This window comes from Psittacula echo, assembly GCF_963264785.1.
Source record: "Psittacula echo genome assembly, chromosome: 7".
In the NCBI taxonomy this organism is placed as follows: Eukaryota; Metazoa; Chordata; class Aves; order Psittaciformes; family Psittacidae; genus Psittacula; species Psittacula echo.
This window is the reverse complement of record NC_137740.1, coordinates 11,703,138-11,717,652: the sequence shown is the minus strand read 5'-3', so window position 1 is coordinate 11,717,652 and position 14,515 is coordinate 11,703,138. Positions and strand designations below refer to the sequence as shown.

At 50.9% G+C, this 14,515-nt stretch overlaps 2 protein-coding genes across 5 annotated transcripts in view; one reads left to right on the top strand and one right to left on the bottom strand.

The window, feature by feature from the left end:
* RNF220 (ring finger protein 220) overlaps positions 1–5,043 on the top strand; it is a gene marked incomplete at its 5' end in the record, with an annotated part of 217,980 nt that extends 212,937 nt beyond the window's left edge. For all 4 annotated transcript variants that reach the window (XM_080623510.1, XM_080623508.1, XM_080623507.1 and 1 more), the window contains one exon: positions 2,195–5,043. In XM_080623510.1, the coding sequence (XP_080479636.1) occupies positions 2,195–2,266 (72 nt within the window). In that variant the 3' untranslated portion in view covers positions 2,267–5,043. The remainder of the gene's footprint in view (positions 1–2,194) is intronic.
* Positions 5,044–10,344: 5,301 nt separating this feature from the next.
* Positions 10,345–14,240, bottom strand: TMEM53 (transmembrane protein 53). Its single transcript, XM_080623029.1, has 3 exons — positions 14,148–14,240; positions 13,476–13,588; positions 10,345–11,409 (listed from the first exon to the last, which is right to left on the bottom strand). The coding sequence occupies exons 1-3, from the start codon at positions 14,188–14,190 to the stop codon at positions 10,747–10,749; spliced, it is 819 nt and encodes a 272-aa protein (XP_080479155.1). The 5' UTR covers positions 14,191–14,240; the 3' UTR covers positions 10,345–10,746.
* Between the last annotated feature and the right edge of the window lie 275 nt (positions 14,241–14,515).

Sequence of the window (14,515 nt, the reverse complement as noted above, 5' to 3'; positions counted from 1 at the left end):
GCTATGTAGCCTGACCCACAGTGGTTTTAAAAGTGGCAGAAGAGACAGATGTGTAGGTTTTTCTGTCCTACCTGTTGTAACTGCTGCAGGAAGTTTTTACTGGGACATTGAGGGACATAGAGCTTGTCCTTATCTAATGCAGCTTTGGATCTCCAATTCAAAGCTCTGGACTTAGGCATGAGCGAAGGGGCTTGTTATATAAACAGGCTCTGTTAAGTCCAGTGCAATCAGTCTTCAGTTTCATCAGGCTTTTAAGCCTTTCTTTCCCACTGTGGTTTGTGCTTGCTCTTCCCAGAATCCAGCACTCAGTGAAGACTGGTGCATGGGGTTGCCCAGTGCATTGCACAGGCACAGTGAGATGCTTCCTGCCGCAAAATGCTGAAAATCTAAATAGACAGTAATTAGAGGATGGGATAGGTCCCAGACAGCTGGAAGGATGTGCCCATAGGCATCAGCACCACAGCGAGCTCCACAGCAAGCTGCACCATCCAGTCCACCAGTGGTCTGTCGCTCACCCTGAGAGTGATGTCAAAGGTGTCTTGGGTATCTGTTACGTGTTTAATTCAACAGGACTTTATGCATGGCTATTTTAGATCTTGGGTGCAAGTGCCCATGGTTCCAACATGTGTCAGGGCAGCAGCTCAGCCGTGAACAGCAAAGGGTTTCAGATGAGAGCATGATTGCTCAGAAGTCCAAAGCTTGAGGAGCAGCAAGCATGCAAATTCCATGTCTACCAGGAATAATGGGAGCAGGGTTCAGGGCTGGTCTGCAGGGGCTTTTTGGTAGTACTCAGTAGTGCAGAGCAAACATGACTTGCACCTCTTTGGAGCTGCATCCTTGTGAATTACTCGCACCTGTTTAAATTCTCTGTTCCTGGGATTCTCACCTGCAGATTCTCCTGAATCCAAGAAGCTTCCAGGGGAGAAAGCCCCTGTCCTGTCTCTGCAGGTGTTGTCACAGAGCAGAAAGGACCTTTCCTAAAGATGCTTGCCTTTTGTAAACAGAGGTACTAGGGATGTACCCAAGTGCAGGCAGCAGTGCCAAAGCAGCAGGGCAGATCATGGTCCTGCCCTGCCGTTCCGTCCATGTCCTGCAAGCTGCCCACTCACTGCTGCAGGTACTGAAACAAGCCCTGCTAAGGAAGAGCAGCAACTGAATGGCTTCAGTTCTGGCAGTGAGAGCCTGCAAGCTCTCTCACAGCATGCTGCATCCCTGTCAGCTCGCTTGTCACACTGAGCACTGGGTGTTAGCTGCTGGGAGGGCCTGTCTGACAGCAGCAAGGAAAACCTGGGGTGCGCAGACAGAGCCTGTGCTCAGTTGTGTGCAGAGAGAGGTTGTGTTGATGCTGTGGTCAGTGTTGAAAGCCAGGGCATCGCAGTTTCCTGTGCTGGTGCTGTAGATGGGCGGCTGCCTTGCAGCAGAGCCATCTTTCTGTCATTTTTCTCATCTACTGTCTGTCACATCTGCCAATCTAATGATGACCGGCTTAGGCTGACCCCGATTCTGAGGCTTATTAACACTCTTTTGCTGTCAGGCTCTGTGACAGATGGCACATCAGCCCTTGGTTTATTTCATGTCGTGTTCATGTCCGCCGCCCATTTCCTCACCCAGCTCACATCACAGCTTGATGGTTGTAGCTCACCTTGGCAGAGCGCTCATCTCCACAGCATCTCTGTGAGCTGAGAGGGGACAGGATGGGGTTCCGTTCATGCCAGCAGCTCTGGGTTTGAGGCAGTCTCCTGGTGTGCTGCCCTGAAAGGGATGGTCTATCCCCACCATGCAGTTCTCCCATCTGGGTTGGGTTTCTGCCTGCTCAGTGACCTGAATTGGCTCACTGAGGGCTGTAGGTAAGCAAGGGAAGCAGAAAGGAGCAGCTCTCCCAGAAGCCAGCAGTGACAGCACAGCAGGACACGGTGCTCAGGATGATCCGTCTGCAAAGACTCCTCTCCCAGGGTTCTTGTGCTGGGAACTGCAGTGGGATGAGGGGCTTACAGGGTAGGGAAGAAAGGCATTGGGGGTTCTCCTTCTCACAGCTTGTACCTGCTGTTGGTAGGTCATTGGTCCTCTTGGAGGGGAAGTGGGATTGCCTCACTGCTCCTGTACTGCTCCCCCTGAGGTCCCAGGCCAAGGGCAGGGTCATGCAGGTTGTCCTCCTTCACTCTCTCACACCGTTCATCTCATCTGCCGGTTGCAGGGTGCCAAGAAGCTCTGTCCCCAGTGCAACACCATCACATCTCCCGGAGACCTTCGGCGCATCTACTTATGAAGGACCCAGCGGGAGGGCAGGACCCAGCTACTCGGCTCAGCTCATCCATCACACCAAGGGGGAGAGGAACGACAGCAACAAAAAAAAGACGTTTTAAACTTCGAAGAAGATGAAAGATTACAAACAAACAAAGCAGAGACTCCAGGCACGGACTCGAGGATACAGGAGCAGTGGGCCTGCGCGTTGAGACCTCCTTCAGCACCCGCAGCGGGCAAAACCAAACCCTTTGTTGTGAAGCCCCGTTTTTTAAGTACCAGTATTCCCCATCACCCGTCCCCTGGAGCTGGCTTTGCATTGCGGATGGCTCATGAGCCCTCCTTTGGACTGTGTTGTTGACCACTCTGCCCCCGGGAGACCTGGGGACAAGGGACCCTTGCCAGGAAGATGTTAAATAACCTGTAACTTGTGTTCTTCGTTCCGTTTCGTTCTGGTTTTGTTTTTATTTGGTTCGGTTTGGTTTTTTGGTTTGGTTCCGTTTTGGTTTTTTGTGGTGTTCTAGTGATAAAACAGAAAGTTTAAAGGAAAACAATACCCACACCCAGGCAGAAATGAAGCACATGTAATATAGATTATATATGTTTACAATGTTGTGTATAAATGGGATAGACTCAAACATTACATACTAATAAGTTTCCCTTTCTGGTTTTTTTTTGGGTTGTATTTTTTTTAAAGAAGAAGAAAAAAAAAAAGAGCAGAGAACATTAAACCCATATTTTTCTTGGTTCAGCAAAGTTTTGGCATTAAAGTCATTAGTTTAAACAAAGTATATATATACATATATATAATATAAATGGTTTAATGTTCTGTGGTGTATATTTCCTCATTCAGATATGAAGTTAACAGCTTTTAGTAATGGCTGTAGCATTGCCCATAACTTACGGAACTTATGGGGAGTAGAGGAGGTGGATTTTTGTCATTAGTTGTAGCTAATGGGGCTATTTATAATAGAATCGTTATCCCTGGAAAGACACGGCTTTTAACTCCTCGCCGGGGGACCGGGCAGGGTGGGGGGATCTGGCTCAGCCCCCTTTGCCTTTCCCAGCTGCAGAAGGAGCAAACAGTGCGGAGCTGGAGCCCCTTGTGCCTCCTCCAAGGCCGTAGCCCCTGCCTGGCTTTGCTTTGCTGCTCCCGGTGCCAAGGCAGGATGCTGGGAAGCGGTGGGCACAGGGAGGGATGGAGGGGTCTGAGCGATGGCTCTGTTGGTGGCTTGGCTGGGAGAGGCTCGGCCAGTCCCCTCGATGCCCTGACAGCCAGCGCTGCAGAGCCAGCCCCTGGCTTCTCACAGGTCTCTCCTCCTGCAGCCTGTGTTTGCAAAGGGGATTTGGGCGCTAAGCTGAGAGCCAGCCCTGCCTCATCCCCAGGGCTTCCCAGCTGAGACGGTTCCAGCTGGGGCCAGAGGTTCCCTGCAGCCCCAGGTTCTTCCACACGGTCCCTCATGCTTGTCCCTGTGTCCCCTATCCTCAGCCTTAACCAAAGCTGCCATCCGGCCTGTTGTTTTGTTGGGTTTTCTTTTATTTCCAGGACCCAGGAAGCAGATTCTGATCCATTTCCCAAGGTGAACGCATGCCCTGTGCGCTGACTGCTCCCAGGCCCGGCTCCCCGGGCAGCCATGGGATGCCAGCTCCACAAAGCCAGAAGACAGGGAGATGGAGAAAATCATCTCCTTCACTCCCACTGGGTCTTTCCAAGCAGATCCCACCTGGCAGCACAATGTGGCTGGGGCATTTTAAGACAGTCTGGAGCCAGCAGTGGGTGAGGGGTTTAGAGCTGGGCACTGCTGGGCTGATGGGGTGTTTCCAGAGAGGGAAGGGATGGGGAGGTAGGATGCCAGCAGTGATAGTCCCATTGCCACTTCTCTGCCCTGAGCTTGGTGCTGTTTTGCAGAGCACAGCTGCTGTCCTTGGCATCTCCCAAGTGATTCCAGAAGGATCCCACTGCACCCAAACCAATTTGAAGGAGCTGTATTTATAAACATCTCAGCAAAAGGCAGCAATTCCCAATTGAGATACATCTCCTGGGTGTCCACACTCACAGCAGCACGGTGGCCTCTGAGACCAGAGCTGCAGCCCCCCCTCCTCGGGGGCACATCCCTGTGGAGCACCTGGGGACCAGAGGAAGCAGGGGCACCCCCATAGGGTCCTGCCTCCCCATGGGCAGGGGAAGGGGCTGCAGCGGTGGGTAACCCTCCAGCCAGCAGCACTGGGGATGGAGAAGGGCAGGGGCAGAGAACTTGGGTCTGGGTTTATAAAGGTGGGAGGGAAACTTTGGGGGATATGGCTGGGCTGTGAGTGCTGGATTTGGAAAGGGTGCAGTGGGTTTGAGAGGCGGGATACCCCATCCTAACCCTTCATTGGGAATACGCCCCAGGAGGGAGCCAGCCTTTCTGGCGGGTGTTGTGGACCAGCCGTGTGCTCTATGTACGTATGTGTAAAGCCACATGTAACTCGTCATTGGTTCTTGGTTTTGGGGGTTATATTTTTGTTGCTTTCTTTGGTTTCATTGTAAAGCCATCCCCTGTTTTCAAGGGGGGGGCTGCAGGAGGAAGGCTGGGGAGAGAGGTTGGTCAGAGGCATCCGGCGCTTCCCCTCTTCTGGAATGAGTTGAAATGATTTAAAAAAGAAAAGAAGACCTATTGGAGTTACCTATCTTTGCCCAAAGAATCCCAGTTGCACAAAGCGATATTCCAGTGTGTCGATGATTGTGTGTCAGTGTATATTATACAAAAAGGTACTTGTCACTCCCGTTTGTAAACTACATTTGACATTAATTAAACAAGTATAAATCTTGGGCGCTTTCTGCCTTTCTGTGTTTCCCTTTGCAGGCAAGAGGCAGCCGAGGAGACACAAGGCCTGGACGTTGGCAATATCCCAAAGGAGAGCCCCAGTCCTATTTGGGATGCAGGGACAGATGCAGCGGCAGAACCCCCTCCAGCCCCCACCATGGATGGTATCCCCCCCGCCATAGTGCCAGGAGGGCAGGGTGAAGGGCACACCTCAGGGGACACCCCAGTAATGAAGTCTCATCAGCTGCATTAGTTGGGGGCCGGAGGCGCCCAGCCCCAACAGATCTATATGTCCTGCATTAGGGGCACCGCCGCAGTATAGGGTTACCCCCAACAACAGGCACTGGGAGGCTGCAGGGATGGGGCTGGCGCCGACGCTTTTGGTTTACAAACATTCAGCAGATGGGTCGATGGGGTGTTTTGAACCCCCTCCCCGTGGCTGCGTCCACAGGGATGGGGTGCTGGGAGTCCCCTGGAGCGGGACATCAGGGACCTTTTCCCATCTGCAGTGGCGAGGATGGGGAAAGAGGTGGTTTTGGCCGCTGCTTTGGCTGGCAGGGAGCAAGCAGAGCATCTCAGCCCATGGGTGGCCTGAGGGCAGGGTGAGGGGCAGGAACCCACCCTCCTCCCCTCCACCCGCCCCGCAGCAGGCTGCTAATATTTTATTTAGGATATCTTTAGGATCGGAGGCCCGTGATGTATCGGAGGTATTGAGAAAATGCTAATGTGTAATAGCGTGTGTCAGGGGCCTCGTTCATCACCCGGCGCCGCCTTCTGGGGGATCCATATCTAATTAACAGTAATGAATGAGGGAGCCCACCTAATGACAGCCCGCCAGTTTGTTATGGAAATGAGGCAATCCCATTAGGCAAAACACTTAATTAAACAAACTGCTCCGAGTGGAGGCCAGAGCAGGATGGGCCCAGGCCCTTTGGGGGAACAGGGGTAGGCCGTGGCATCCAGCCCCCCATATGCCGGGTGGGGGGACACAGAGGCTTCTGCAGCTCCATAGTGCCCATGGTCAACCCAGCAGCAGCAGGCTTGGGGAGCCAAGAGGGACTCACTGATGGGGGTTCCAGCTGGGGAGGTGGCAGCAGGGAGGTTTACATCCCCCCCCCCCTTGACTCTCTGCACATCGATGGGCACAGAGACGGCAGAGGCCGAACACAGATTTCCAATCACACGTGTGTACTTGGCTCCTGCTCTATTGACATTGAAGCAAGAAGGGCTCAAGGTTAATTCCTTATCAATACCCTATTGTCAGCTCATTCATCACCCAGGGAGGGCGGGGGCTGCCCAAGCTCTCCCTGCTCCAGCCCCCGTGGGTTTGGGAGGGTGACCAAGGATGCTGTGCACACCGCTGCCCACCCCAGCCCTGCCTGGGCCACCCATCTCTGGCCTGCGGTGCTGGGGTGGGCTTCCAGCCATGTGAGGATGTAGAGATCAGGGGTTGTGGGCTCAAGTTCAAAGGCGAGGGGATGGGGGAATGCTGTGCAGGCAGAGTGAGCTGCTGCCTGGTGAGCCCCTGCCCTGGGCTGGGTGCAGGAGCTGTGCATAGGGGCTGCATCGGGGGGTTCAGATAGTGCCTGTGGCCCCCATTTGTGCTGTTGTGTTTCCTAACTGCCCCCCCAAGCCCCAGCCCTGTGTGCTGTGGGGTTCTAACAGCCTTTCTAGAGAGCAGTGGGCTCTCGCCAGGGCTTGGGGACTACAGGGGACCCAAGGGAGCTCTACAGTCCTGATTTGTGGGGTTTCCAGAAGTTGGAGCATGGTCTGTAACCACAATATTGCACGGATTTGCTTTAAAGAATAGCTAGCCCTCTCCGTGCGATGGAGAGGGAAAGTGCAACCTGACCTCCTGATGTGGAATAACGCTACTCCTGACATCAGGATTCCAGTTTATGTTTAGTCGATGCTAACAAACAGGATCTAGTATGGCTTCCCAGGGCATGCAGCTCCAGGGCCTGTTGCTGTTCTCTATTTGCCCACCCTTTCTACTTCTCGCCATCAGAGTTTGCTCTTGCTGGTCTTTTGCCTTGCCTCACAAGGAGCCTTTCTCACAGGAGATGCTCCCAGGCACACACACACAGGGTGCGGTCTCCTCAGGTGGGAATCTCCCCACGCAGGAACGAGAGGGGCTGCTGCCACCTCGTGGAACGCTGCTCTGCCTGGACCCAACACCCCAGCCTGAGGGCTGCTGTGGCCACCCCCTACCAGCTCTGGCCTCCATCACCCCCATGGGCAATGGAAACCAGGCTCACGCCTCCCCCCTTCTCCTTCTGGCAAGCAGCACATGGAGCTGGGTTGCTCAGCTCCATTCAGGCCATTCACACTTCTCCATCAGTGGCACAGCTTTGCCCATACATCCGCAACATCCCAACATGGACAAAGATGGGAGCTCAGCTCGGTCACAGTTTCCTGCCCCAACACACAAAAGGCAACAGCAGACTTGTTTTAAAACAACACCTTTATTAGGCACAGGTTAGTCTTTGCTCAAGGGGCTGCTTTGAATTAGCTGTGCTGCAAGATGCAACCCCCTGTTCCAAAATGTGATCCCTGGCTGGGCTGGACCATGCCCCTGCTCTGCACCAGTCCCCACCGCAACCTCTCCCAGTGCCATGGGCCACCCTGGCTACACAGGCACCCTCCAGCAGAGATTGCTCGTGCCATATCCTGCTCCCATCCCACAGGGCAAGCCCAGGGATGCTGCATTTTTCCTCCCAAAGACCACATCTGAAATAAATACCCTCCCATAGCTCCTCTCAGATACCTACTTGGATTTACCAGGATATCCCAACCTTTGGCTTTCAGCGTTCAGGCTGAAGCTCTTTAGGAACCCAGGCTGCACCAAACTGTGACAGTTTAGCAAGGATTAAACATTTGAAGCTGGACTTTTTAAATCCAGTAGTGCTTGGATCAGTTCTTGGCCGAGTGCCTTCAGGCTCCAAGTTATTAACCTTCAGTTTTAAATAACAAGCAATAGAAATAAAGAGGGCAGAAAGGGGAAGGTGAGCATACGTACTGTATAGGCAAGAAGGTGGTGATGTACCAGACAGTACATTTAACACACTGCTCATAAGCATAATTAAAACTGGCTGGGACACAGAAAACAAAACCCACCCAGATTGATGCTGATGGTGCCTCTGTAAAATCACTGGCTTGCTGGAGAAGCCCCTGCTCTTAGAGAGGTGTGTGCACTGACTAGCCCTGAACTTCAAGTCTGTTTTGAGCAGTGGAAATGCCCATGAGCAAGTTCCTGTCTGTGAAACCCAGGGCACCTCCAACTGCAGAGCTGCTCCCTGCCTGCTGCCATGGAAAGTGGGGAGCTGGGGCAGAGCTGGACTCAATTAGGGAAGCAGCAATCCCATGGTGGGGAGGTGAAGGTGGGGATGGAATGTGGAGCTGACACCAGTGAGGCTCTTCCCAGAGGGAACCTCAACATCCTGTTGCACAGGGACAGAGGGTTTAGCTCCAGCTCCTGCCAGCCATGCTCTGCAACAGCCCAAGTCCTTAAACAGGAGAAGTTCCAACACCCACAGCAATAAACAGGAACAGCAGATTCCCAGCCCAGCACAACTGCATTAATCCAGAGGCGTATGTTATGGAGTGTTTAACTGTTCTGTAAATACTGAACCCATAGAAACCAGCATGAGGGCAAGTGCTACTTAAATAACCTTTTATCACCTCTGCTCCCTAAGAGTATTCCGAGTGCCACAAACGGGCTGGATGCTTAGCAGACACAGCCCAGATCCCTGGGAAGGCAGGCAGAGCACAACTCAGGAGTTACAGCACAGCCAGCACAAACCAAGGGCCTGCTTTAAAAAGCTGGGAGATCTCTGACGAGCTTTCTGGGTATAGGGGACCATGCCTGGATTTTACAGGCCCAAACTCTAGGGAGTTTGGAGAAGCAGCAGGCTGGAAGCTATCTATCTATCTATCTATCTGATTACCCAGGGTAATCACAGCCCATCTTCACAGTGGCAGCTGAAACTGGGATCACACCTACAGAAGACAACCCTGAGCAACAAAGACTCCTGTGCCTGGAGCCAGTTCTTGCTTTAAAAAAAGCTGAAGATAAAACAAGCTATCAACACCTTTTCACTTAATTATCACCTACACAGCCCAGTACATCCTTTACAGCCATGCCCAACATGGGTTACTCTTCACTTTAAACAAGTGCTGCCACACTAGCCTGCTAAAAACAGTCGTGCTGGCTGCCAACCACAACCCACCCTGGTGTACTTCCACAGAGAGCTCCCTCTTTGCATTTCAATTCAGAACAGCAAGTGCTTTATAATTGTGGATGCCAGCACTCCAAGGCTGGGCAAGACAAGCACAAGAGCCCACAGGCAGCAAACAGCCATGAAAACCCTCGTACTTTTTATGTTTCTACTTCTCGAGGGCAGCCCTTTGCTCTAACAAGCCTGTATCACAGCCCTCCACAGCCTGTTCCTGGCAATCTTGGACTGGGAATTTAAAGTTGGCTAATCCTGTCCACCACAAGGTTAATTAACTGGCAATGTTGTGACATGAAGTAAACATATTAGCAGGCTCTCTTCTGTCTTTATCCCTGTTTCTCCCACAAAGAAACAACAAACCCCAAAATCAAACATGGCTGAAGTGCAGTGCAATGAGCAACTGTTTCACTAGGTGGGATTAATTTCTTGTATTACTAGTACATGCTGCACAGACAGCAAAAACTGGTCATCTGAAGAGAACATTATGGGGAAAAACACTGAATGTCACGGTCATTTGTGGGCTGGAAGTGACTTAAGAAACAGCCAGCATAAATCATCTCTCCAAGAGACAGTTTCGTTTTTCTCTGTAGTTCCACCTTTCTGTTTCTCTGGTCTTTGGGGTTACAGCTCTGCCAGTTTCCCTGCATTTCCCAATGCACACTATAGGCTGCTCAAAGACCCACAATAATAAATCAGCAGTTCTCCTAGGAAACAAAACTACTCAGAAGAACACACAAAAGACTGGAAGGAAGAGAAACAAACACAAGACACATTCAATAAGGTTAACTTAAACGTTTTAGTTGAAAAACACAAAAGTTATCACAAACATTTGAGCTCTCAACAAGGATCAAAGCTTTGAATGCTCTGTCTCAGCTATTTAGTGGACCCAGATGGTAGTATGGCTACACTGCCCTGCACACACCTTCTCCAAGTCTTACACTTGGTTTCTGGGCCTGATCTCCAGCAAGCAGTATAACAAGAGATGGGATGCACCAACAGAAGAGGCAAATCCTGCACAGCTGCTTCTGTTTGCTCACTGTGAGATAAAAGAAATGGCTCAGAAGAAAAAAACAGCAAAAGACATGTAAAATCAGCACAAGGCAACAGAACATGCATATTGAACATGAGTGAACAAGGACACAACGTGGAAAGCAGAGAACAGGAGAACAGGAAGAAACAAATAACCACCTGTGTGAAATTCTGGCCTGTGACACCCTGTTGTCATCATCAAAGCACATCAACATCAACCATCCTAGGATTTCACCTTCAGTACTTGAAATTAATCCTTATCTACCTTCTGCTGTAACACGGAGGCTTTCAAACTTGTATATGGTGGAGAGAAAGAAACAACCCAAACAGCTAATAAGTCTCAACTTCCCTCCCTTCAAACACGTAAAGGCGAAGGGGGTGAAGTTTCCCATATAAACTGAGCAAAGAGGCAAACATTGGTGGTCATTATAGCTCTATTGAGGTGAGCCCTCAAGACAGTCAGAGAGGAAAGTCGTACAGAGGCTGCTGTAATAGGTGGGATATGCCCGCATGTGGCTAACATGAGCTGAAAATGCAAAGTCCACAGCCTTCACGGAGACACCAAGCTGCTGACGGGCATCAGCCATGGACTTCACTTCATTGGCCTTGATGATGGCATCGGCTTGGGAATAGAGGTAAAGTTCAGGCCACCGTGAGGGTGCTTTCAGCAGGACGTCATAATGGCTCTTGTGGATGAAGCGGGTCAATGGGTACAGCAAGATTCGCAGCACAGCAGCTGTGGTAGCAAAAGCAAATAAGAGGAAATACTTGAGCAGCACATTCCTGGACACCAGGATTGTTGCAAAGGCACGAAGGGCTCCTCTCAGGTTTCTTCTGCCAGGGGCACTATCGAAAATTGTGCCTGCTACTTTGAGGTCTTTAAATTGCTTGTAAGAGTGGAGCATTTCCACGATGTAGCGGTACAGCATGACACCACCATTGCTGAAAACATGGAAAAGAACCGGTCTGTTCTCAATGCTGTATTCAAAGAGTAGCTCCAGAAGTCGCTTGGCTGGGGTCTGGAGGGATCTGATGCCACAGGTCTCAGAGAAGAATACCATTCTCCATGGAGCCGTGTAGCGGATGACAGTGCACCCCTAAGAAGAACAGAAAGAGACCCCACACACATTTAGGCTATGCTGTAAATTACATGGAGTAGGCAAGCATCAACACAAAGAACATGAAAATTTGGGACAGGTTTCCAACAGAAACTATGGGGCTAGAAGAATGTCTTCAGTATCTGTAGCAATGCACCAATATGAATAGGATTATAATAATCATAACAGCACACAGTATTATGAAAAGGTTTATGTGGTACCAGAGGCCTGGATTTGATAATGTTTTAAATCCTTTCAGATCTTGTGCTAACTGGCACAGCCCCTGTGGACATTGCCACCCAAGCTTTTGCAAGTGTTAGTCTTCACCCAGGAAGAGAAAACCATCTCTCTGATTAACAAACCATTAGTATCAGCTGGGTAAGAGGGGCCTGCTCTGGTACACATCTAGTTCATGATATTGAAACAAATGCAAGAAGGAGGAGGAACTTCTCCCTGTCTTTGGGCCGTACTTATTTTCAGCTGCCTCCAAGACTCACCCACAAAAAACACTGACATGATTTTCATAAGCCTTTTTGAAGTGCTCCAGCTGTACAAATGAAGAGCAGTGGTTCAGAGATTCAGAATGCCTGACCAACTGCCTTTACAGTTAAGGCCTTACATTTAGGTGTAGACTGGGAGACAGGATCTTGGAGGAGTTTCTAAATAAAGCAGATGGCACTGCATTTATAAATGCTTTAGATCTTTTCTACCACCTAAACTCACTGACATAACACACTGACAAACACAAGCCAAAGCCACCAAGTCAGCCCTCCGGCCCAGAGCTCCATAAGCAGTGAACAACGAAGAAGGGGATATCAAGTTCTTAAATCAAAGTCTTCTATACAGTCTTACCATGGCCGCAGCCACTTCCTTGCTAGGGAGCTAGGAAACCCCTTTCTCTCCTTTTCCATTTGTGTCATCCTTCTGACAGAAAAGTATTTTTTAAAAAGTTATGCTGCCATGCTCCTCATCATTCATTAGGGACTGTAGTGATAGGACAAGGGGTAACGGGTTCAAACTTAAACAGGGGAAGTTTAGAGACTGGACATAAGGAGGAAGTTCTTTACTGTAAGGGTGGTGAGGCACTGGAATGGGTTGCCCAGGGAAGTTGTGAATGCTTCATCCCTGGCGGTGTTCAAGGCCAGGCTGGACAGAGCCTTGGGTGACATGGTTTAGTGTGAGGTGTCCCTGCCCGTGGCAGGGGGTTGGAACTGGATGATCTTAAGGTCCTTTCCAACCCTAACTATTCTATGATTCTACGATCTGCTCAGCAGCATTTCTTAGTCACAACACTCACTTCACAATTAATTCTTCACTAGAACAAGCCAATTAATGACTCTTGCACTAGATTACACATTAACAATAATCTTGTTAATGTACAAACTTTACCACCTATAGCTGAAACAGATCTGGATAAATACTGGATCTACAAGCTGGAGTCACTCCAGTAAAATACAGTATTAGAAAATATTATAACTTAAGGAACTAGCAATTAGACAGACCTCTCTAGCTGAAACACAAGGAGCTCCCAATAAGCAGGTATGATTATTATAGGATGCCTGTTTCACAGACAGGGTGAAATGAATTTGCGTTACAATATTTAGATGAATCACCTCCACAGGAAGGAAAAGCCAAACAAATGACAGACGCTGATGGGCTCTGTCAATCCTCAAGCCTGGCCTCACCAACTCTGTGCTGTGACCGATTAGGAAGCTATAAACCCATAATCTTTCCCCACATGTTTACCTGTTTGGAAAGCTAACATAGTTCATATCATTCCTGAATAACTTCAAAAGCCTCCAAATACTCCAGTGATTCACACAAGTTTCTCTGAGGCAGTAATTTTGTCTCAGCTGCACACACAGAGATGACATCAGGCACTGTTAGGTAGCGCTGCCTGGGCTCCAAGAGACAAGAAGTTTCCAATGACAACAGAACTTGCCACTTGCTCCCAATGACTCTTCAGCCTAAGAGAGGCTTTAGAGTGATTTTACCAACATGCACAAAAAGAGGCAGTTTTTCAGAGAGCTGCATGACTGTCATAAAAATATGAATCGGGTACTCACCTTCTGGCTGTAGATTGCGCTGTATTTGGCCAGGTATCTGTCCTGGCAGCCTGCCCAACCCAGAAGGATCACCACAGGCTGACCATCTGCATGCCCTCTCTTGGTACAGCTTTCTAAAACAAATCACAAGATTTCAAATGACAGTCCTCCCGTCTACCAGAATCAGAACTTACATCAACTTGCTTAATAAAGTTTAAAGGTCGGTGAACTGGGTATTAGCTTAATTTCTCAGGCAGTGATGCACACTGCTCCATCTCAGTTTCACTACACAGACTTGCAACACAGTTTCAAATCCCTGCAGCTTCCCAAAGCTCTCCACTGCTGAATAACCAGCAGTGTGCAGATCACTACGGGGGGCGGAGACCCCTCCTCACACCTCCTAGGAGCTGCGGAGGCATCAGAGACCACTGCCAGGGGGGAAAGTGTCCTGCACTGCCCTCCACAAACGACCAGACACCTGCTACACAAGTGTCTCCATGGCTCCCACCCCTCCCGTACCCTGACAGATCTGCCAGGTCCGATTCCCAGCGTCCACCCTCAGGAACCCCAGAGGCCCGGTCCCCGCCTCTCCGCCCTCAAAGGTCCCCTCGACCCTCCTGTCACTGGGGTCCCCCTGGCCCCTCCGCCTCCCCTTGCCCCTCGGAGCCCCCCCAGGCCCGCTGTCCCCCGCACCGCCGTCGTCCCCCGGCGCCAGCTCCACCACCGCGTCCTCCATCCCGCTGGCGCCCAAGTCCACAAACTCCCACCTCCCACCCCACCGGCGCTTCCGTTGTCCCCCACAGGAAGCCCCGCCTCCCGCCCCGCCCCGCAGCCAATGGGAAGGCGAAGCTCCCACCCCGCCTCACTCTCCGTCCCGTCCCCTCCCCGCCTCCGATTCCCTTAGCAACGCGCCCTTAGCACCCGGAGTGGAGGCCCCGCCCACTGTGGTGTAAACTCGCCCTCCCATTGGGCAGGAGGGGTAAAAGCGGGCCGTGATTGGCTCGACTGAGGTGTCAGTTATTCGGCCGGTATCCGCCCCCTCGGGGAAGGTGAGGAGGAGT